Genomic DNA, 25,781 nt, shown 5'->3' with positions numbered 1-25,781 from the left:
CCCCAAAAAAAAAAAAAAAAACCTTGGCATGACAGCCCTGATGGGCCTTGGCCTACCAAGGGACCACTGCTCAGCTCGAAGGCCTACACACTTCGACATGGCTCTTGGTCAGCTCGATAAATCCTGTCAGCCATTATTCTTGGCTTTCTAGACTGGAGCCGCAACCTCACTGTCGGTTATCTCCTCAATTATAATCAGATAACCGTACAGGCTGAGTGGACCTCGAAGCAGCCCTCGGATCCAGCTGAACATTTTTGATCTAGCTGGAATCATGCAGACACACTTTCACTAGACTGTGGGGCCTGCTATTATGAGGCACAATAATTGGTTAAATATTTATTGTAAAATCTTACGTTATGCATTTGCCGATTTTTTTGTTTTATATCATTGAAATTCGTATAGGCAATTATTTAAAAGTATACTGTCAGATTATTATTATTATTATTATTATTATTATTATTATTATTATTATTATTATTATTATTAACAATGTTAATTGGAAACTATATTTAATGTTACTTTACAAATAAAAGTATTTATAAAATCATCCTTATCAATACAAATCAACTCATCTGTTAGATGGAAATACTTTTATTTGTAAAGTGACAACTGTCAATATGGAATGAGATTTATAACCTGCAATATTTAATGTTTGTTTCTCCTTGTTCTTACATTTATCATTACCTCAAGTTATCAGGGGATTCTCAGGAGAGGGACTTGGAATTAAAAATCCAAGCAATTCAAGAAACTGTTGATAGATGGCGTTAGTGCATCAACGGAATAGACACTGGAGTCGAGAGTGTCGGTTCTAGAGACGGCAGTCTTGACTCTTCGCAATTCCGTTTGCGATTCATCCCTACTTTGATGAACTCCTTAATGTGAGAAGGAGTGATAGAGGTGGAAACTGCTTTCAAACAAATGAAAGTGGGAAAAGCAGCAGAATTGGATGAACTGTGTGTGCAAATGATAAAAGCAACAGGACTCATTGGTCTGCAGTGGCTGAATAGGCTATTTAGATGTATTTGGAAAGAAAAATCAATACCAAATGACTGGAGGAAAGGAGTAATAATACTTATTTTTAAGAAGGGTGACAGGAAGATATCATCCCTGCAAAGGCAAAGTATCGTAAGCAACAAAGTATGAATTTTACAGGAGATAATAAAAACAATTAGTGAGTTGAATACTTAGTGTTCAGGCAGTTTCTGTTTGAATTCTACTCCAGAAATTACTTTTCACTTTATTGTCATATATTAGGTTATGTATTTATTCAGTCGTAGTGAAAAGGAACGTATTTTAAAGTTAGGAATGTCGCTTACGATTGTTTGCCAGTTGTTGTGGAGTGAATTGTTTAACAAAGTAGTCATTTTACGATAGCTTTTGTAGCGCTTATGATATTTTGGAGGGATTAGTTTGGAGGACTATATGGCATGAGAAATATAAGAGATTTTCTTAAATGATGGTATTAAGAAATGTAGGTAAAAACAAAGGAAAAATTGGCTTACTACACTACAATAAGAGAATGAAAGTGGAAATTACACTGATTACAGTATAATATTTAGAAAGGAACATTTTAATCACTCCTCATCGTCTGTTTGTGGTAATAGATCACTGTGTTTGGAGTCGTAAGTAATGTTTAGATACTCGTCTTGTATCACCTGCTAATCTCCTTGTTGGATATCATCCATCAGTCATCAGAAGTACACTCAGTGTCTGCAGCAACTCACTCACAAATTTATTCACGAGATAACTACTGTCATGTCATGGTGTGTGGCCTCCAGAGGTGTGGTGTAGCTCTCTCGCTATATAGGTGACCTCGATTAAAACCCTTCTATTATTTCTAATCTTCTTCCAGTTGAAGCCTAACTCTTTTACAGTACTTCTCAAACTGATACTACTTGCTTGGAAGCCAGTCCTCTCTCCTGACACAGGTCGTAATTTAGCTATTGATGGAGTTGTTTTCTTAAGAATGTAAAATTCATGGATTGTGCATTGAAATCTTAAAAATCTGCTACATGCTTTTTCTCTTTCCATGTTTTTTGTGGTGTACCGAATGAAGATTCTTCAGTCTCGTGTTGTCTCTATTCTACTAATATATATATATTTTTATTTTTGCTACTTGTTCAACATCACACTAATACATTGAAGGTTTTTGGAAACCAAAGGATGGGAAAGAGCTAGGATTGGGAAGGTAGCAGCTGTAGCCTTAATTAAGGTACATCCCCAGCATTTGCCGCATGTGAAAATGGGAAACCACGGAAAACTATCTTAAGGATTACCGACGGTGGTATTCAAACCCACTACCTTCCGAATGCTAGCTCACAGCTGTGTGACTATAACCGCATGGCCAAATTGTTCAATTAAAATTCTCTTGACCGTCCTCTACAACACTTTTGTTGCATCTACTATTTTTTTGTTGTATTTTCAACAACTCTCTTCTATACTGTTCTTATGTTTTTATTATTTCTGTACCAAGCTCGATAGCTGCAGTCGCTTAAGTGTGGCCAGTATCCAGTATTCGGGAGATAGTGGGTTCGAACCCCACTGTCAGCAGCCCTGAAGATGGTTTTCTGTGTTTTCCCATTTTCACACCAGGCAAATGCTGGGGCTGTACCCTAATTGAGGCCATGGTCACTTCCTTCCCATTCCTAGCCCTTTCCTGTCCCATCATTGCCATAAGATCTATCTGTGTCGGTGCGATGTAAATCAACTTGCAAAGTATTATTTCTGCCCTCAGCTTCCTAATTCATAAAAATATGAACACTGAACAATCAAATTTGTCCTCTTGTTGTCGCAAACTTCATTTCAGAATTTTCAGCGGCATAATTCACTTCGGTCACGAACGGTAGGAATATGTACTGACAATGAACCGATTTTTTTACTTACTGACCGTACCTGCTCAGTCCAGTCTGCCACAAAAAGCAGCTCTTCCTGTTCTCTTCCTGCCCCTCTTCTGCATTCCACTAGTGTATTAGCTGTGAATGAACATGAGATAGGTCCGCCAGCAGATTTGCCTTATGTTTCAAGTGCCGATTTGATTTGCGGCAGTTATAAAACCTGTACTACAGCAATGACCGACAAAAGTCACAAACAGTGAAACTGACGCATCTCATGTTCCCTCCAGAATTAAAACTTACTGCGTACGATAATCTGTACAGAAATTACAAGATTCCAACTCAGGTGCTTAAGATGTAACAGCTGGCGCTCTGTATATTACTGACTAGCTGATGTACCCGTGCTTTGCTACAGAATTCTCAGAAAGACTGTCTTTGTGGTTTTCCCAATTGAAGTCAACATAGGTCATTATAATGACGTCAGTAGGAATGTAGTGATTAAAAGCAATGTTATCATATAAATGCTCAATCAAATGAAAAACTGCACATTTTCTTACTTTTGACGAACAGTACTACAGTGCCAATCTAACAGTCCAAAGGGTCAGTGCTGGAATGACCAGGGTGCAGACAGCCGTGAACATTCCTCTGCTGTTATTCCATTAAATGTGCACACTGCTCGTTCCAGTCAGTGCCTCAAAGTAGGGATCCAATCGTTGGAATACTATGATGAATCAGTGTGTTACGTACTAGTAGTACCAGAAAGTTTATGAACCAGAGGAATGGCATGCTAAAGAAGAGAGAGATCTAACTCCCCAGCTACTTCCCACCAGTATTCAGGCAGGCTGTTACACTCGGTATGCAGCAGTAATTCCATCTGTTAGAGATTCATTTGACGCGTTACGATACTTGGCCAGCATGTGCAGTGGAGTCCAATTGATGTATAAACATCGTAACCTCAATTTTTGACAAAAAATGTTGCTTACGATATTTTGCCTTCCCAGGAATCACACTCGTATCTCAGGTAGCAAACATATTTGAAAGGGTACTAGAAAAGAAAATGAGAGGAAAGATTGAAGGACAATTACAAGGAGAGCAGAATGGCTTTTGAAATGGAATATCATTACTAGAGCCCAGTGTGAGGGAGATAATGGAAAAAAAATAGGGGATATGGAGAAGATATAGTGATGACATTCATTCCTTGGTTTAGAAAAGGCCTACGTTAGCGTGTCCAGAGCAAATGTATGGAAAGTAATGCAACAGAAACAATTTGAAAACAAATGATAGAATATGTGCAAGCAATCTACAAACATTGTTACAGCAGTGTCCAGATATGTGGGGGAGGGCAGAGTGGTTTTGGAATGAAACTGGACTAGATAAGGAAGTGTGTTGTCACCACTGTTATTCACAGTGTTTTTGGATGAAATTGGAAAAGAAACAAAGGAAAATATGGACCTGAAGGCAATGCTGTTTGCAGATGGTATTGTGGTGTGTGGAGCAAACAGAGAGGAAGTACAAGGGCAACTTGACATGTTGAGTGAAATTATTGAAAACCATGGAATGAAAATCAGCACGGAAAAGAGGAAGACAATGGTGCTGACTAGAGAAGATAGGGCAGAGAAAGGAATTATAAAAATAAAGGGATGATACTGTATTTTCAAGGTACCAAGTGAGTAGATTATGCAGTTGAGAATGTGTAGCTTTGAGTTTGCATGTAGGAGGTGGTGGGTTCAAATCCCACCATCGACAGCCCTGAAGATGGTTTTCTGTGGTTTTCCACTTCCAACCCAGGCAAATTCTTGGGCTGTACTTTAATTAAGACCATGGCTGCTACCTTCCTAATCCTAGTCTTTCCCATCCTTGCACCGCCCAGAAGCTTCCACGTGTTAGTGCAACGTTAAACCCAACACAGCCTCCATTCCCCATGGCACTACATCCCTGATAGCCCTTGACATACCTGTTGACTGCTGCCCTGCCTGAAGGCCTGCAGATTTTGAGGTGATGCATGGTCAGCACAATAAATCCTCTTGGTTGTTGTTCTTGGTTTTCTAGAATAGGACTAGTATCTCACAGAAATAGCACCTCAACTGTTGTTCTTGTGTAGGCTGAGTGGACTTGAACCAGCCCTCAGTTCTAGGTAAAAATCCCTAATTTGGCCAGGAATCAAACTTGGAGCCTCACAGTTAGAAGCTAGCTTGCTACCCCTAGACTGTGGGACTGATGGGATGTTAAACCACTAGTAAAGAAATTCCTCAAGGTGGAAGATTTAATGGCAGTTGAGACCTTACGAGACTCTCAGGAATAACTATTAAAGACAATAGATATCATCCTCATAATTATACAGTTTCGTTTCATCCTTCTTTTATTACTCTTTTCCAATCTCTCATTACAGTCTGTGTTTTAACGTTTTCTTCTGTTCACTCAGAGATTTTTGGTTCCATCGTAAACTTTACGCTTGTCCAGTCCCATGGTGTAGGGGGCAACACGTCTGCCTGTCACCCGACGGCCCTGGGTTCGATTCCCAGGTAGGACAGAGGTTTTTAATTGTAATGATTAATATCCCTGGCCTGGGGACTGAGTGTTTGTGACATCCTTAATCTTCCTTTCCTCACACACAACATTCCACACTACCACCATTCCAATTACATGCAGGTTCATACAATATGGTCCCAGTAGGGGCAAAAGATCCACATGGGTCGACGCCCTGAACAAATAGCATTTAAAAAAAAAATTCACCCTTTGTTTCTATGAACATTGGTAGCTAATTAATGTGTAAGAGTAAAGGAAACTATGAACTTGCATACCATCAACCAAGAAAGCCTGCGCCAGGCCACTCCGGAGGCCACACGACATAATCATCACACTTGGTATCGGAAGCAAATAGAAAAGCTGTAATGAAGGTTCATTCTTTGAAAGTAAATTATATCATAATTTTGTTTCAAATTAAGGACAGCAGTATGCTTTCCTAAAACAAGTCAGAAGTTTTTGTAGACCATACTTGTTAAATATAAAGATGACCAATTTGCATTTTTCTTGTATTGTTGTGCATTTTCCTAACCAGTGGAATTTCTATATTGCCATGGACTATGATTTCTTCCATGTCTGTTCACAGCAGTCAATTCAGTGTTCTGCTCATGATAATTTCCTGTACCCTCTAGTTGCCTACTCATTTCAAGGCCTATTGCCTCTCCTTTCATAATTTAGTGGTAAATTTAAATTTAAATAGTAAATTTTTTGTAATGGTATTAGTGTCATAAATTTATTTTAAATATTGTGAAATACTTTAAATGGAAAGAGAAATAATTTGTCTTTGTTTTATTCTTATTTCAGAGGATAATAACACTCGAGTTTTATTTGAACGTGTCCTTTCGTCAGGAAGTCTCGAACCTGAAAAATCTGTGTAAGTTCTAATATGGTACTATGGAATGTTGAATAAGTTTTATCAAGTTTATTTTAACCCAATTCCCTATTGTTACTGATATTAATTTGGAACTTTTATTTTCCCTTTTAAGTTCCTTTTTTATTTTACCCATTTTTGTCATTGTCCTTAACCTTGGTGTTGATATTGTTCATTGTACAATACCAGGATCAAACAGATGGACGAAGAATCAACTGACTCTATGCGGTGGAATGAGGTGCAGAGCACAGAAAAAACTACAAAGACAAAGAAACCAATCTTTTTGTGAGTGCATGCCAATTTCTTGTGAGGGAGTGTGTTTTCAATACTGGGGAAACATTCCAAATTTTCAGGACAGTACAAGATAAGGAATGGCAAAATTTCAGTAATTCATATCAAGCTATAGATGCCATACCACACCAGTCACTGTTGTAGGGTTGTGAATGATTTTAAAATTGATCACTGTTATTGTTTATCATCAAGGAATAAATATAACTTTGAGTGTTGGAATTGTTCCTGGGAGTTGTTGCCTTAGTATATTTTTCTTGATCTAGAGGACACCTCTCTTTTTGTTGGTGAAATCATAGGTATTGTACCTTCCTCAATAATTAAGGGCTACAATAGTGGGTTTTAATATGTTGATGTTACCTTAAGTGGACTAATGGAGAGGGAATATTACGATATAATTTTTTATTGTAATGAATAAATAGGAAACAGAATACACTAGAGTTTCCAAAATTCAAGTCTCTTATCACTTGTTGTTTCACATATTCCAAGTCAGGAATAAACTTTCTCTTGACACAGGATTTATGATTTTTGAAAAGGAGGTTGAAAGAAATGGAAAGGAGGAGGAGAAACTATTTCAAAACTGAAAAAAAAAAAAAAAAAAAAAAAAAAAAATTAGCTTAGGGGAATTAGCAACTGTACTGAACCTGTGGCAAAGGATCAGTCCTTACTTTATTATTAGGTATATTATACAGTGTTTTAAAGGCAAAAATGAGTATATATGAGGTACAGTATTGTGTAGGAATGGAATCAGTCAATTTTCAAGAGTGGTTAATAGTTTATGAATGAAGTCGCTGATAGGCACAGAATGTGTAGTTCCTCTAAAGCTCACAAAAGGTATGGAAAAGACAAAGAAGGAATTATTTTGAATGTGCAAGGAACATACAGATAGAACATTCTCTCGTCTCCATGCTGTTATCTGAAGTGCACACAAATGTCAAAAACAAAAAATTAGGCCCGTCATGGAGAGCTTAAAAATAATGATTCTGTTTTCAATGCTAGAATTTATTATGCCTTGCTTCCCAGCGAACTGAGAGCAGACCATGAGGTATGTGGTCTGCAGTATGTCTGACGGTCATGTTGCTTGACTTCTTTTTTTTTTTGCAAGATGAATCAAAAAGGAGATGTTACAGACTGACAGAGAGAAGAAATTGCATTCGGTCGTTCAAAAGGGCATAGCATACAAGAAATAGATGAATTTGCTTGTGTTTCACAGAGCATACTGAAATGTGTTGATAGGCAGTAGGAGAAAACTCAGTCCACTTCAAGATGGCACACCAAATATGGTTCTAAAAAAGTGCTCACTGGTAAGAACCACCAATGATTGTCGCCCGAAGAATCCGCCAACTAGTTTGCAACAAGGCGATAATTACTCAGAGTAGTTAATGATGGATCACAGGTTCCAATTTCAGAACAAACATTACATAGGGAACTCCATGCCATGAACATCTGAGGCAGAGTAGCTCAGAAGAAACTTATGTTAACGCGTGTTAAAAGCAAAACTTCAATGTTCTAAACTCCAAAAGAATTGGACTATATAGGGCTGGAAGCAGATCATTTGATCTCAACTCGATTGGTTGACATAAGACATCATAGTAAAAAATAAAAAATAAAATGTACGCAACCCTAATGATGATTGTTATAAGATTCCCCTTGACTTGATATTCAACAAGAACTGATGATGACTCCAAGGGAGTCGAAACTGGTCTCCGCCCAATAAATTTAATATATTTTACAATGTGTTGAATGGTGGAACATCCCTCAAACTCTATTATATTAGTTATACGTCAGCACGGAAATGAAAATCGTAACCTACGAACAATGGATCAAGTAGAATAACAGGCCTCCTAGAAATCTCACGACCAAGCTCGATAGCTGCAGTCACTTAAGTGCAGCCAGTATCCAGTATTCGGGAGATAGTGGGTTCAAACCCCACTGTCGGCAGCCCTGAAAATGGTTTTCTGTGGTTTCCCATTTTCACACCAGGCAAATGCTGGGGCTGTGCCTTAATTAAAGCCATGGCCACTTCCTTCCCACTCCTAGCCCTTTTCTGTCCTATTGTTGCCATGTAAAAAAAAAAAAATAAAAAAAAAAATCTCATTGCTTTTGGGACAAGCTGATCAGAGAATGGCTTCAAATCAATGTGAATATCATCCATAGACTTGTCAAAACCATTCCACAATGAATTGCTGCTGTAAAGGCAGGCCAATAAAATAGTTACCATGTAATACAGGGGTATAATTTTTTTGTCTAGTATGTATATTTTAAGCCGGCCCCATGGTGTAGGGGTAGCACGCTTGCCTCTTACCTGGAGGCTCTGGGTTCAATTCCCAGCCAGGTCAGGGATTTTTACCTGGACGTGAGGGCTGGTTCGAGGTCCACTCAGCCTACGTGATTAGAATTCAGGAGCTATCTGATGGTGAGATAGCGGCCTCAGTCTAGAAAGCCAAGAATATGGCTGAGAGGTTTCGTCGTGCTGACCACACGACACCCTGTAATCTGCAAGCCTTCGGGCTGAGCAGCGGTCGCTTGGTAGGCAAAGGCCCTTCAAGGGCTGTATTGCCATTGGGGGGATGTGTATTTTACCTTCATGAATGATTAAGGACAAGGTGATTTTTGTATCATTAAACATTTGTGAAATATTAGAACCAGCAAACAGGTTCAATTCAGGAACATGAACCAAGAACTATATCAGTTAATAGTGATAAGTACTGTAGGTAGAAATATAGAAGTTATTCATAATGGCAAGATTCTCTTACTTTGATTGCCTCCCTTTCTCTGTAATCAAGCATGTGATGTTAAATTTAAGGTAGTCTTGGCCCCTTTCAACATGATTATCAAGATTCAGCTGTGCTTGGAAAATGAACCATTCCATATCTGAAAATACTTTTATTGATAATGATTTGGAAAAACAACGGAATTGTTCTGACAAGAAATGGGAGTCAAAAGAATGATATGTAGTAGAATAGTGCTCTTCAAATAAATATTCATTTTATTATGTCATATTGCATACATATAATACATGCTAAGGAGATGTTAAGTATGGAACAGAATGAATAACTGGACACAAGTGGAAACTGAGCCCACAGCCTTTGAATTTTTCATCCAATGCACTACTATGGTCTTGTCTTTTCTGTACAGTTGGCTTGGGATCTGAGCTACATGTCTGGTACTACAGTAAAAGTCCACTATAGCGAGTATGGCATATAGTGAGAACTCCGCTATAACAACAGCTTTTTCTGTCCCTTGAAAATCCCTACATTAAATCGTGTATTATCCTTCAATAACAGCGAGAACCTTATCACTGATGCATCCGTTGTTATGAGCAATTAAGCGTGCATAATTTTTTCCAGTATCAATATTTATGAACTCCGGCAATTATATTGAATGTGATCGATCATCTTTGGTATAGATTTTTTGCTATGTGCTCTAGCGAGCTCACTCGTCAACATTTGAACTTGAAGGCAATATCGGAGTCGATTAGTAATACTCGTCGACTGGTGTTCTATAAGCAAATACAGTAGAGATAATACATGACAGCCAGTCTGTAAGATATTGGAAGACAGCGATTAGAGCTATGTGACCTGGAGTTACTGATTCTGTCATAAGAGCATGTGTATTTGTTTGTGAAGTTTTTGGTGTTATTTATGCGCTTGCAGTAAGTTAACATAAGTAAATAGTAGCGTGTGTCATTCCTTTATATATCCTCTCAACATGGGTGGAAAGATATGTATGAATTGCAGAAGGATTCACGGTCTTTCTTTCATTTCCCTCGTGACAAGGAAATGTAATTAAATATTGTGTTTGCATATATATTCTTCCAGTGACAAAGTGATTTTTATATAGTACTTCCTAAACTTCTGACTTGCACGACCCATATTTTAACTGGCTTAAAATATAATAAGCTTATTTTATTGTATAGTGCAGCAGTTAAACTTCAATACTGATGTGTTGTAGGTGTGAACTGTGGGTTTTGAAATGTCAGAAAAGTGACTTTGATAAGGTATATATGAAAGAAGAACATTACGCTTGATTAAAGATTATACAATCTGTTCAGATCATTTTCAGGTCACCAACTTTACAAATCCCCGACTGTACAGCGAAGGGTATGTTAAATTCTTACTCTAATTGTACGTAAATATTCTTCAAAACATAACTATTGATAGCATTATCATGCTTTTCTTTATTTTATCCCTCTCCTCAGATTAAAGCCATGATCTGTACCAACACAGAATCTCCCAAAAAATGAAACATCAAATGCTACCAACCCTTCCAAAAGTAGTAGTCCTTCCACGAGGAAAAGACAGGAATGTGCCAATCTGTTTATTGACAAGTGTCTTAATGTGATAATACAATGTTTTTTAAATGAGGGAATAGACAAATCTAAATGGAAAATTTCAGGCAGGAATGCTAAAGAAAAAAAAGTAATGCATAAATGAAAGATCAAGCCCTTTCACAGCAGTGCATTTCATATCTTGATTATATGTTAATTTCAGTCTTTAAATAACAACCTGTTAAATAATTCTTCTTTCATTTATCCAGAATTGCTTTAGCAACTTTGAAGTTACTATCTTAACAACACTTTCTTTCTAGACATAATTTACTCATCCATTTCTGTATATGAATTTCCGTTGATATTTGAATTTAGCACGAATTTCCAGGTCATGCCACTAGGAACGCCACTTGCGAATTGTCTCCTATTTTAACAAGGCTAAATCCGGAAGTGTCGTGTATTGTCTATACTGTATTTGCTATAAGCACAATTCAAAATGAAAGAAAATATGTTTTTGTAATAAATGTGTAAATAACGTGGCTGATAACAGTAGTTAACTCATTAGAAATAAAGGCTGAAGTAAATTAATTTTAAAACTATGTACTGAAATTAAGCTAGAATGTGATACACCTCAAGATATGGCACAGAGTGGATGACTGATTTTGGAGGTTAGTTTCTTCAGTAAGACCTCATTAGGAGTTTCTGCAGGAGACAAGGAAAGATAATACATTAAGCGAGAAAACATACTATTAAATTCACGAATAAAGACGATCTAACATGAACATATAAACACCTGATACTTTTTTTTTTTCTGACAAGTGTGCATTTTACGTCGTTTATATACAGGTACAAAGAAAAATATAGGCTATCTACCATTTCTGAAGATGTGATGAGAGTATTAAAAGTCATGAAAAAGACGAGAGATAATATGAAAAACTTTTCCACTGGGGCTTATTAAATAAAAACAGTGTATTAAAAGATGTGCAAAATACCTGATAACAAATAAGAAACATTTGCAGTGGGGCCCTGTAAAAGTATCAGCGCATTATTGCAGATCACACTCTTTGACCATGAATTATTTGGCAGTTAACTCAGCTGTGTGCAAGAGAAATGACTTTGACCGTCATCTTGAATGTGACAACACTTTGATCGACTCGAGTCGAAACTCAATGGTGCAAGCTTCACCATACGCACCACCATTGAAAGATGCAAATGCCTGTCCCTTTCCTGGATTTGTTGTCGTTAATAAATGATTGTATGGCTTTTTCAGTATCTATAATGGCAGTAGGGGCAATTGGGGATTAAAAATGTGGGAGCAAAAAATATACACACAACTAACAGTACCCAGGTTTTTGGGATATAGGGGATGGGGGTGGGGGTGGGAGGTTATATACATCAAACTGAAGAAACAAGCTACAAAATGGTAAATTTTTGATGCCCTCTGAGCAAATTTCGTCAGAGAGGTAAAGGTTGAGAGTTTACCAATTTATGTGCAGTAAATAATAGTTTTTTAAAGATTTTGATCCAGTACTACACAATAAAACTTTCACCAAAGGAACAATATTATGCATTTATTACAATTAAATAGAAGCACGGCGTGATTATACAGTTAAAATAATTTTGTATTTGACTACACAACTAAGAAACTAACAGACACCATTTTCGATCAAGTAAGCAGGGTGAGCGGATGTGCTGAGTGAGTGCTGAAGTATGGGGATAGCGCTAGAGCTTTATCAAGTGAGGATTGGAAGTTAGCTGTGCAGGAGAAAGAAAAAATTGGAATTGAGTATGAGGATGAAGGGAGAGAAAATAGGGAAGATGGCAGGGCTGGTGGTGACAGTGGTGCTGGTAGTTCTGCTTATAGTATGTGGAGTAGAGATAAACCCAGGGCCGTGCCCAATTGGTGCCCTAGGATGGGAAGAGTTTGAGGCATTAAAAGAAGTGGTGAAGGAAGCATGTTAGATAGACCAATTAAAGGAAATTATAAGGGATCATTCCAAGGAGTTAAAGGACTTAAGACAGTGCTTTAAGAATTAGGCAGATATGGTGGAAAAAAAGTGGGGAGAAATGAGGCGGAGATGGAGGAAATGTGGAAGAAAATTCAGATGTTGGAGGGAGAGGTGGCGAAACTCAAGAGAGAAGTTGCAGATGGGAACCAGGAATGAAGAAGGAAGAATATTTTAATATATGGTGTTGAAGAAGCTGCAAAAGAAGATAAGGTGATACTAGTTTATAAGGTGGTGGAGATGGTAGAGAACAGAATGAAGATAAAATTTAGTGAGATGGATATTGATGAGGTTCAGAGAGTGGGAAGAGTGAAAGGTAAAGGTGGGAGACCAATTAAGCTTACATTGATATCTACCCTGATGGCTGACATTGTCCTAAGGAATGCAAGGATCTCAAAGGAAGAGAAGATATGGTTGAAACAAGATATAGGTAGTGAAGTGAGCAGAGAGTTTAAAGTGATAAGAAGACACATGTGGAGTGCGAGACAACAAGGGTGAAGAGCATTCATTAGGGGCAATAAGTTGGTGGTGGGGAATGGTAGATGGGTAAGAGAATGGTCGGCTGAAAAGTTGCAGCAAATGGAGAAGAATTATTATTATTTTTAAAATTTTATTCATTATGCCTTTGTAGGTGCCGAAGTTAGGGCTCTTGGCCCACTCTTACACTTAACCACTGTAGTGATACATCATTTGGGAGCAGAATTTGAGTACATAATATTATATAGTAAACCTACACAAAAATACATTACACTTTTCTAACTCACATTCATTCGATCATCCAAGTCATACAAGTTAGTCAGCTGCATTCAGCAGGTACTCTTGGTAAGTAGTCTTAAATTTAAGTAATGAGATGGTATTTCTGGCACTGACAGCCAGGGAATTCCAAAGTCTAGAACCCGTCGCAACAAAGGAATTGTTGTACCTAGAGGATCGGTGAATGGGAATATAAAGGGAGGAACCAGAGTGAAATTACTGCTGTGAAAGGAGGACAAATACAAAAAAGCAGTCATCTCCGTACAGGCCATGAAGGCCCTTGGAGGGGTGGAAGGTAAAGGCTTCCACTACTCGTAACCTCGGCACTTGATGGGGTAGAGTGGTTAGCTCTATGCCTGGCCGCCTTTGCCCCCAGGAATTAACCTGGTACTCATTTTTGGTGTAGGCTGAGTGAACCTCAGGGCTACGTGCACCTCCGGAAGTGGAAATGTTGTTTCTTAAATTTCTGATGAGGATTCGAACTCATGTCCTTCCAGGCGAACCGAGCACGCCTTTACCGCCTCGGCCAGGCAGTCCCTGGACAAATACTTAAGCTGGGATGAGATGTATAGTGGTCAGTCTTCAGAGAGCAGTCTTTATATCTGTCAGTATGTGATACGTTCATCGTTTATCAGGTTTCAGCCATGAAATAGTGTGATACAACGGGGTGATGTGTATCATAACTCAGACTGTATATAAATCTAAGGCAACAATTAAGCGCTCACTGAAGTTTCAAAGTCTGCTCTTTTGTTGCCTCTACAAGAACGATGTCACAGTAGTCGAGGACGGAAAGCACTAGTGTTTGTATGAGTTTGACTCTTACATTACAAGGTAAAATATTGCTGTTTCTTTTAACTGAATGAAGTATCGAAAATATTGTTACACACTTTTTAATATATTCGGACCAATAAGTTTCGTTCATTGTCACTCCAAGATATCTCACAGTTTGGCTGAATGGAATAACTCTGCCATTCAGTATAACTGGAGGAATAGTTTTGTATCGTAGTGTGGTCAACAATTTTTAAGAGCCAATAATGATTGCTTATGTCTTGGATGGGTTAAGAAGAATGGAATTTTTCAAGGAGTAAGCATTAAGTCGTTGAAGTTGGTCTTACAGTGACAGTATATTTGTAAGTCTTCTGTATAAAGATGGTAGCTACAATTCTTTAAATTAGATGAAAAGTTGTTTATGTACAAAAGGAGGAGAAAAGGGACTAAAACACTACCCTGCAGCATACCTTCCTTCCTGGTTAGCCAGTCAGAGGTTTTATCAAGCGTTAAAATCCGTTGCATGCGCTTTTTGAGGTACGATGAAAACATTAATAGTTTGTTGATCGAAGTAATAAGATTGCATCTTGTGTAATAGAGCCTGGATGTTTATAGTGTCAAATGCACTGTTGAAATCGAGCTACTGAAATCGAGGAGAGTAAGTATTGCCACCAGTCTTTTGTCCATTGCTTGTCATATGTCCTCAGTCACTTTGAGCACGGCTGTTGCTGTGCTGTGTCCCTTCTTGAACCAGATGCTTGAGTGCTTTGGAAATTGCAGGTAAAATAGAAGTTAATCTGTAGTCAGATGGTTGGGAGGGATCGGGTTTCTCAGGCACAGGGATAACATTGGCTAGTTTCCATAGTGAAGGAAAGGTTCTGTTTTTAAGGCAGTAGTTAAAAATGTGAGTAATAATTTGTAAAACAGCACCAATAATGTTGTGTAAGAAAGTTATATGGATATCATCCACTCCTCTGGCTTCTGATTTGATAGAATATTATACTTTTTTAACCTTATTAGCAGTACCGGGGTGGAATGTAAAACGTTGTTGGTCAGGTAAAGGGTTCATTACGGAGTTGGGTACTGAGTTTGTGGAATTTAGTACATTAGGTGGTGTTCTTTCTTCAGTAAAAAACTCATTTAACTTACTGAGTTGTATGTCTGGCACATGAGGTTGTTGCTGAGGTTTCCCTATGCCTAAGGAACGAAGCATGTTCCAAACACTGCTAGAATTCATATCTGTAGTCATGTTTTGCAAGTAAGTAAATTTACGGTCTCTAACGAGCTCAGGGCCATGTGCACCTCCGGAAGTGGAAATCTCGTTTCTTAAATTTTACGACTTTCTGATGGGGATTCAAACCCTTGTAAGTATTTCTAAGGACCCGATAATTTTCGAAGTCACTTTGGTCACGAGTTAGTTTAAAGTGTTGATAAAATGCATCGCGGTGGGCCATCATGTTTTTAATTTCATTATTTAGCCAAGGACAAGATGGGTGAGTAACTTTTATCTGTTGTTTAGGAGCGTGTTTATTGTACAGAGTGATTACAAGGGAGTTAAACTAGTCTACTTTCGCATCTATATCATCCAATAGTATGTCATTCCAGGGTAGATTGTAATCATCAGGTCTTAACTTGTCCATATCAATGCCTTTTGTGTTTCTGGAAATAACATAGGTTTATATTTTAGCATTCGGAGGGAGTAGGATAGCTAGATAAGGTCATGAGTGGAGATGGCTGGGAGTGGAGTCTGGCCGTGAGTTATAACTTTGTTTGGGTTATTTGTCACAATGTGGTCAATGAGAGTGCGTGTTTCGTAGTTAGTAGGCTCTAAACGGAGGATGGTCATCTCACAGGAAGAAAACATGTCAATAAATTGTTTAGTTTCATATGTTTTAGTAAGTAGGTCAGTGTTAAAGTCTCCTATGGCAATAATATTTTCATAACTAGGCAGTAGGTGAAGTAAGCGAAATTCAAATTCAATCACATTTGTTATTTAGGGCGGCTTGTATACAATAACTATGAGGAGTTTCTGTTGGTTAATAATGATTTCAACAAACATTAATTCTGGCCGTAGCTGTGCATTGTTAGATGATACACTTATCACCCGGCTTTTTAAGCAGTTTCTGCAGTACAAGGTCATGCCACCTCCTCTTCTGCCATCAGATTTATCGTGACATAAGAGTGAATACCGGTCAAGTTGTACCATACTGGAGGGTATGCTCGGTGTAAGCCAGCTCTCGCTAATACCAAGAATATGGATATTATTTTCCTTCATTATGGCTTGAATTTCATCTAAGTACGCTACCAAGGAGAGTGCATTGACATGGCAGCACTGTAAACATTTGGTAGAGGGAGATAATGGCTGTTTGAGGAGAATGCATGTGGTGAGAGGTAACGGGGTGAGAGGGGGGGGGATGTTGCCAAGGTCAGTTTCAGGTACAGAGCTCTGGATCAGCTGAATAACTGAATTTTAAAGAAATAGTATAACAGAAATAGCATGCAACTTACTTCGACATCCTGATAATTGCTTACACTGACTAACACACACACAGACACACACATAATACGCTTGCAGAAACACTTATGAATAACAAGCAAATACACTATCGAGCTGTGTTGTTTCATTTCAATTGTCACTGTTATCCCGCAGATTTTTTATGCTGTCCAGTTCTGCGACAGTGGTGATGGATGGTGATGGATCTTTTCATCCCATTAGGAAGGTGAATCATGATGCGTCTGTCTTGGGTCCAGATGCGGGATGCCCTGAAGTGATTCCCAGCAAGGTTTAATATACTCTTACGGGTTTTGGTGAGGGACTTGGTAATGAGTACCTTTGTGCCCTTCAGGAGCCGTTTCGCCTTCCTCACGCGGTCATGTTTGCTGTAGCAGGTAAATTGAAATATTATAGGGCGCCTGCCTGTAGATACTACTTCAGCTGCTGAGCGCTGAGGCCGCCCAATCTTGTGGCACCGGTTGAAGCTCTCCATCGTGAAGTCCACGTTCAACTTCATTGGGAAGTTTTCCCTCACTTTCTCGGAAATATCCTCCTGCACTTCCTCGAAGACTCCATGGATTAGGAGGCAGTTTCTATGGCTGTACTGCTTTCCTTCATCACTGAGTTCTTCTTGATGGTTGAGCTGCCGTCCTAACTGGACAGCTCTTCTTTCAGCACAGCAAGTTCGGAGGAGATGGCACCTCAGAAGTCTCGAAAATCCACTCAGCGAGTCTAGGGACTCTTCCCTGGGGTTGGCAGAGCTGGATAACAATTGAATGCGCACCTCAAAGTCCTTCATCGTTGCTTCAAAAGCATTAATCCACTTATTCATTTTCTGGATGGACATATCTGTTATTATTTATGTCCAAACTCGAATCACACTTGTACAAGATGACTTAGCACATACTTGCAGGACAAATATGCTACCAGTTATGCGGCTTCTGCAAGATACAGACAGAGCACTTCTACGCATACATTACAGTAGATGCCATCATGCAGTTATCTGCAGGCAATTATGCAAACAAGAGCGGCAGAGGCGTGACAAGAGAAGAGGAGGGTTCATCTGGTGATGACGGAGTAACGGCTATTGGCAAGGAGAGGAGCAAAGTCCAGTGTGAAGAAAGAAGAGGAGGCAACAGTGAAGATCGGTAGGGAGAAGAAGAGGTTGATCAATGTACAGAGAGAGGTGGGGGCAGTCATGCGTCACCGGCAAGTGCTGTGGAGGTGGGAGAGGAAAGTAGCCGGAGAGAGGTAATGAGCAGGGTTAGAAGTGTAAGTCTAAAAGTTCTGCTGTGGGGGACGAAAAGCAAAGTGCAGGAGGAGAGGGGGAGCAAAGAATCTGCTAAGATGTCAAAGAAGGTAGAGAGCAGGGATGAAAAAGAAGGAATGCGTAAAATAAAACTAGAAGTAAATCGAATAACGCAGCTGATGTAAATAGAAATAAGGGTGATAAGGAGGGGCCAAATGAGCGTGGTAGGTAGCTTACAGCCCCCCTCTATCCCTCTTTCAACTTTATAGCCTCTTTCTACCCTTACCCACCCTTCTTTCTCACTTAATAGTTCCTGGAAGTACTCCACTCATGTTCCATACTCAATTTTAGGTTTTGTCACTCTACTTGTCACCCTATTAATTTTATTAGCCCTCGTCCACACCTTATCTCCTTAGGCTTAGTAAATATTGACGGGGTAGGAAGTAAGTTGGGTAGTATAGAAGTTGGTAAGATATAGTGGCCCTCCTAGAGATATGGCTAAAAGAAGGGATAAATCTAACTTGGAAGGGGTTCGTGGTAAGGAATAAAATGAGGAAGAAGCAGGGTAAGAAATGAAGAAATCCAGGGGTATTTCATTATTAGTTAAAGAAGAGTTAAGTGATCAAATAGATATAGAGAATGAGATGGAAGAGGTAATGTGGGTTAGGTTTAATCTGGAGGGAGATGAGAGGAAGAGTGTGTGCTTGGGTTTTATATACAATTCACCAAGGGGCTTGATATATGCAAAGGAATATTTTTTTTAAGGTCTGATAGAGGAAATAAATAGTATTAGCAGAAAGTATGAAGAGGATGGATTGATTTTGTTAGGGGATTGGAAAATGAGAATTGGGTGCTCCAGCCCAGAGTATGGTAAAGAGGAAAAGAGAGTAAAGATGGGATGTAAGAGAAGTGAAGATAAAGGGAGGAACGGTTACGGACAGAAGTTGCTAGAATTATGTGGGGTGAGCAACTTGTACATTCTAAATGGGTGGTGGAAGGGCGATAGGGAAGGAAAAATGACATATATTACAAATGAGGGAGGAAGTATTATTCATTTGTTAATTAGTTCGAAAGATATGTTAGATAGAATCAACAGGATGGATGCGGTTGATTGGGTAAAATCACACCATTCCCCGGTATATCTAATCATGAATAGGAGTGGGAGAGTGGAAGAGAGGAGATTAGGAAGAGGGCAGAGGGAGAAAGGTCGCAGAGTCCCCAAGTATATATGGACTGAGGAGGGTAAAGCAAAGTTAAACAACTACCTTGAAGATGCAGAATTTTAGATCATTAGGGTGGGGATCGAGGTAGCAGTGGAGGGCACAATATTGATAGGGCTTTAGAGCTACTGGAATAACCTGGTAGGAGAGTGGCGGTGGAAAAATCATATAGGAAGAAACCAGAGATGAGGGGGAGGGATCATTCGATAAGGAGTGTAAGGTGAAAAGGAAGGTAGTGATGAGAGTGCTGGTTGAGTACAGGAAACATGGTGGGAGGGGTTTAAGAGAACAGTTTTGTTGGCTGTGAAAGAAATTTAAGAAAATGCTAGTAGGGAGGAAAAAGGCATGGTGGGAGGCTCAAATAGAAGTATTAAGCAGTGTAAAGACAGGGAAGGAGATAAGGTGTGGACGAGGGCTAATAAAATTAATAGGGTGACAAGTAGAGTGACAAAACCTAAAATTGAGTATGGAACATGAGTGGAGTACTTCCAGGAACTATTAAGTGAGAAAGAAGGGTGGGTAAGGGTAGAAGGAGGCTATAAAGTTGAAAGAGGGATAGAGGGGGGCTGTAAGGAGTTGGATGAAAGAATAACAGGTGAAGAGGTGATGGGTGTGGTAAGTAAATTGAAGAACAGGACTGCAGGAAGGAAAAGTGGGATAACTAATGTTTATTGGAAGTGGCAAGAAATAGACAGATGACAGAAAGTTTGGTTACATTCCTAAACAAGATGTTCGAGAGGGCAAAATTTGTGAAAGAATGGCAGAATGGGATCATATGTCGTATTTATAAAAGTAAAGGAGAGAGGACAAATCCCAGTAACTATAGAGGCATAACCCTGCTGGACTCCCTGAGCAAGGTGTACATGGGTATTTTAGCAAACAGCTTGTGGAAGTGGGCAGAAGATTACTCAATTCTATCTTTTTTTTCAGAGTGGTTTCAGAAAAGGGGGGAGGATGGCAGATAATTTAATGATTGTGAGAACAATAATAGATAAATATGTTAGAAAAGAAGGCACAAAAGTGTTTATAGCTGCAATTGACTTCACCGAGCTTGATAGCTGCAGTCGCTTAAGTGCGGCCAGTATCCAGTATTCGGGAGATAGTAGGTTCGAACTTCACTGTCGGCTCCCTGAAAATGGTTTTCCGTGGTTTCCCATTTTCACACCAGGCAAATGCTGGGGCTGTACCTTAAAGTAAGGCCATGGTCGCTTCCTTCCCACTCCTAGCCCTTTCCTCTCCCATCATCGCCATAAGACCTAGCTGTGTCGGTGCGACGTAAAGCAACTAGCAATTGACTTCCAGAAGGCTTTGATACAGTGAGCAGGTAGGCCTTGTTTGAAAGACTGGGGAGGGTAGGGGTGGGGGAGATGATGAGAAGAGCGATCATAAGCATATATGAAAAAGTTTATTGTAGCAGTAAGGTGGAGGAAGGGGTGGTTAGTGGATTGATTGAATCGAACGTTGGGCTGAAACAGGGGTGTAAATTGTCGCCAATTCTTTTCTTATTGTTTATTAATGACTTACTAGGCAGTCGTGTAGAGAGAAAGTGGGCTTATCCAGTACTCGGCATACAAGAAATTCGAGGGTTGATTTTTGCGGATGATGTATTATTGTTGACGTTGACAGCTGAGAACCTGCAAAAAAGCTTGAACGAGGTTTGGAGTTTTGCGAAGAAATGGTCATTGAAGATCAGCAGTAAAAAGACTAAGGTGATGGTATGTAGGAAAGGGAACTAAAAGAAACCGAAGATAAAGTGGACAATAAATGGGGAAGAGATAGAGGTGGTGGAAAATATGGAGTATCTGGGGGTGATGATAAGTAGAAATGGTAGTTGGGTGGAGCAGATTAGGCAAGCCAAATGCAAAGGCTTAGTGCTGTGGTGAAAAATAAAATGCTGTTTGCTTCTGAGGTTTGTGGGGTGTAAAGAATGTGGGGTATTAGAGCAGGCAGAGAGTAAGTTCTGTAAGATTGTTATGGAGTTACCATTGTGTACTGCGAGTACAGGAGTAAGGATGTTGTGCAATGAGTATATCAAGATTGATTGGTTACTGGTGCAGATTGAGAGAAGGTGAAGTGGGCTGTTTTTCTTTTTTTCTTTTCTTTTGTTTTTTGCGTTTCAGTTTTGTTTTGTCCACTAGTGTGGAGTATTCTTGTATCTTTATAGTGTACTAGCAAGATACCCGTGCTTCGCTATGGTATTATACTGAAATTTATAATTGAATGCTTATTGTTTTAGATATATAATCCGCCGAAATTCGCGATCTGACTCGTTTTCTGCGAGAATCCACCAAAATTCCCAATCTGACTGGTTTTCTATTATTTTACGGCACGTTTCCTCCCATTTTTAAATCTTCCTTTCCAGCAATCGTTTTTGTACTTCCCGGGTTAGGCTCAGGTATTCCTCCCGGTCAGTTGGGCCCGTAAATCTTTGCCATCTTTTCCTATAATATTTTTAATATGGATAAAATCCTTCAGGAGATCCGGCGTGGTGTCATATTTTGTGCCTTGGCGGCACTGAACCCGCGGCCGGACTGCATTCTTAGTCATTACCCGTCCAGGAGCCGTTTCCAGCGCGGTCCGCACATTTGACGACGGTCCGGAATATTATTATTATTATTATTATTATTATTATTATTATGTGTTGCTGGAATGGCTGATGACAGGGAAAACCGGAGTATCCGGAGAGAAACCTGTCCCGCCTCCGTTTTGTCCAGCATGAATGCCACATGGAGTGACCGGGATTTGAACCACGGAACCCAGCTGTGAGAGGCCGGCGCGCTGCCGCCTGAGCAACGGAGGATCCTTATAAGTAGGCCTACATTAATAACAGTAAAATCAATTGGTCTCACCTCCTTCTACACCCCACCGAAGTTAAGTTTATTTACCGCCAACCCACCCCCACCATAAAAAATTAAAAGAATGCTTGTTTCTTTATGTTTAAGGGAGATTCCAAACACCAATGTTCACGTCTATTACCTTCAGTTTTGAGATATAAGTATCCCCATAAAAAAATTCACTTTTTTTCACTTCATTTCACAATAATCCCCCCCCCCCCCAAGTGAATTTTTCCGCAAATAATACTTGTTTCTTTAATAGTAAAGGATCTTCTAAATACCAATTATCACGACTCTAACTTCTTCAGTTTTCGATTTATGTGTCCTCATGAAAGGAATTCAACTCCTTTACACTCCCGCCCTCCAAGATGGTTTCCCCACCAAAACGCGTTCTTCTTTGTTTTTAAAGGAGGTCCAAATAAGAATTTCCACGTCTGTAACAACTTTAGTTTTTATTAGATGTATGTATTCTCATAAATTAAGTCAACTAATTTTTCAATTCTTTCACCCCCCCCCCCCCCCCCTTCATTGGATTTTCCGAGAATACGTGTTTCTTTACTTTTAAAGCATATTGCAAATATCAAATTTCACGTCTGTAACATCTTTATTTTTGAGATATCAGTAGCCTAATTAAAAGAATTCATCACCATTTTCAGTCACTTTTACCCCCCCCCCCCCTTTCCACCCAAGTGGTATTTTCGAAAACTAAAAGCACACGTTTCTTTATGTTTAATAGAGATAAAAAATACCATTTTTCACTTCTGTAACATGTTAAGTTTTTTTAGATATACTGTAAAAATTCTCATTTTAAAATTTCACCCCTTTTGAGTTCCCCTTAAGTGGAGTTTCCAAAAACAAATCACCTATATTTCTTTACATTTACAGGAGATTTACACCCACTATTTACGTCTGTAACATTTTACGTTTCCAAGATATTCTGTAGATATAGTCTTTCAAAAAATTCACCCCAATTTGTCACTCCTGTTTAACCGCCATTAATTGGCTTTTCCAAAAACTAAAAAATACGTGTTTCTTAATTTTTAAAGGAGATCCCATATGCAAATTATCAGTTCTGTAATATCTTTCGTTTCTGAGATATATGTATCCTCAATTAAGGCATTCAACCCATTTTTCACCCTTTTACACCCCTCCTATTAGGATTTACAGGAAACAAAAAAAAACGTGTTCCTTTATTTTTAGAGGAGATTCTAACTACCAATTTTTACATCTGTAAATTTTAAAGTTTTAAGATGTAGACACACTCATTTTAAAAAATTCACCCCCCAATATTTGGATTTTCCCAAAACGAAAAAATACGTGTTTCTTTACTTTTAAAGTAGATCCAAAATACCAATTTTCAGGTCTGTAATATCTTCAGGTTCTGAAATATAAGTAGCCTCATAAAAGGCATTCAACCCATTATTCACCCTTTTACACCCTTCCTATTGGGATTTTCCGAAATCAAAAGAATACGTGTTTCTTTATTTTTAAAGGAGATTCTAAATACCAAATTTTACATCTATAAACTTTAGAAGTTTTGAGATATAGATACAGTCATTTTAAAATATTACCCCTTTTCACCCCCCTTAATTGGGTTTTCCAGAAAAACAAAAAATACGTGTTTCTTTATTTTTAAAAGAGATCCCAAACACCAATTTTCAGGTCTATAATATCTTCAGTTTCTGAGATATAAGTAGCCTCATTAAAGGCATTCAACCCATTTTTCACCCCTTTTCACTCCTCCTATTGCGATTTTCCGAAAACAAAGAAATACGTGTTTCTTTATTTTTAATGAAGATTCTAAGTACCAATTTTTACATCTGCAAACTTTAAAAGTTTGGAGATATAGATTCACTCATTTTAAAAATTCACCCCCCTTTCACCCTCCCATTAATTGGATTTTACAAAAACAAAAAAAATACGTGCTTTTTTATTTTTAAAAGAGATCAAAAGTACTAATTTTCAGGTCTGTAATATCTTCAGTTTCTGAGATATAAGTACCGGTATCCTGATTAAAGGCATTCAACCCATTTTCCTCCATTTTCACCCTTTTTCATCCCTCATATTGGGATTTTCTGAAAACAAAAAAATACGTGTTTCCTTATTTTTAAAGAAGATTCTAAATACCAATTTTTACATCTGTAAACTTTTAAAGTGTTGAGATATAGATACACTCATTTTAAAATTTCACCCCCATTTTCACCCCCTTACCGAAGGAATATCCAAAAATCCTCTCTTAGCGAGCACCTACATCATAATATGAATATATCCCCAAAATTTCATTTCTTTATGTCCAGTAGTTTTGGCTCGGCGATGATGAATCAGTCAGTCAGTCAGTCAGTCAGTCAGTCAGTCAGTCAGTCAGTCAGGACAAGCTATTTTATATATATAGATTATCTGATGTCATGGTTCGCTTGTTTTTGCTTGTTGTTCCTTTCTCTGTTGAGATCAATTAGGTTGGAAAACTGTAAGATCTTGAGACAAATAAAGGTTACTTACTAACTGACACGGAAGATACTGCCAGACTGAGAATGCACGTGTCAAGCGAGTGAATCATACCTCAGGGCCCATGACCTTGGCAAAAGAAAAAAATATATATAAATACAGTATATACCCCTCCTACCCTTCCTCACAGCACGTGCAAAGTCTCAACCACTTGCTGTGGCGCTATACAAATCGGTCAGCCGCGATGAACGACATTTTGTGTGTATTTCCACTAATAATTTTGTTAATAATTAAATATAATAAAGGAAAGAATTAGCTAATAAGACAACGGAGCTTGTACAAATTACTTTTTAAAATAATTCCTATAATTCCTAGTTTCAGCCGGCAAAAATAAAAATAAAAATGTAATATATGTTCACTCCTAATCGCCGCTACTGTATAATAGGACTACCACAAGACAAATATGCACCATACTAGTCAACTTCACACGTTTATGTTCCTAATCCTTACATAGTCTATCACGCGACAGATATTTGCTACCCTTCACTGCATCACTCAACACAGAATGCATTTCTAACTTCTGAATGAAATGCAAAATATAAGCACAAACAGGCTTACTGGGTTATTCAGCAATATCAATGAAAACCGGAGAGCAAAACTGAACTTTCCTGAGGTTAATGGCTTGCTTCTGAAGCTATAATTTACTCTGTAAATTTCCGGAATTCAAGGCCTTTCCCATTTTCGTGTAACTTTCTCCGACTTGCCTCCTGTATTGAGAGCTCTAATGTGTGTTAGGAATCACATTCCTTTCACAAGCGATTATAAAGAACAATTTCAGGGCTGGGAAAAATGTGATCGTACTGAGCAGTAATAATGAATTTTATGACGCGATAAATGAGGTATTTTTAAATAGATTTAACACAACGTTAATTGGGACTTCGAATTTACAATGTGCTAAGCAAGAAATCGCCTTAATGAGAAACGTGCAGTACGAAATTACACTGTATTTTCTCACGTCTGGTTAAATTTCGGAAAGGCTATTCCCGAGTAATTTATAGCAAAAAGGTTATTATTACTCTGCTTGTGCTTAAAATATGTTTCCATGATACATATGAGGTTAAATTAACTGAAAAGTTTGCCACAGAAGCCTTTGGAGTGATACTACTCCAATTCTTCAGAATGAAATTGAACATCCGCGTTCACGTCGCCTTGGAATCAGAAAAATAACC

At 38.6% G+C, this 25,781-nt stretch overlaps 1 protein-coding gene across 2 annotated transcripts in view; it reads left to right on the top strand.

The window, feature by feature from the left end:
* Positions 1-25,781, top strand: part of su(f) (cleavage stimulation factor subunit su(f)) — a 455,931-nt gene that overhangs the window by 341,261 nt on the left and 88,889 nt on the right. The window contains exons 10-11 of one of the 2 annotated variants that reach the window (XM_067142802.2): positions 6,159-6,228; positions 6,415-6,510. In XM_067142802.2, the coding sequence (XP_066998903.2) occupies positions 6,159-6,228; positions 6,415-6,510 (166 nt within the window). The remainder of the gene's footprint in view (positions 1-6,158; positions 6,229-6,414; positions 6,511-25,781) is intronic. The other variant, XM_067142809.2, reaches the window with a different exon arrangement.

The sequence above is a fragment of the Anabrus simplex genome, chromosome 1 (genome assembly GCF_040414725.1).
Source record: "Anabrus simplex isolate iqAnaSimp1 chromosome 1, ASM4041472v1, whole genome shotgun sequence".
In the NCBI taxonomy this organism is placed as follows: domain Eukaryota; kingdom Metazoa; phylum Arthropoda; class Insecta; order Orthoptera; family Tettigoniidae; genus Anabrus; species Anabrus simplex.
This window is presented reverse-complemented; position numbering and strand designations above follow the sequence as displayed.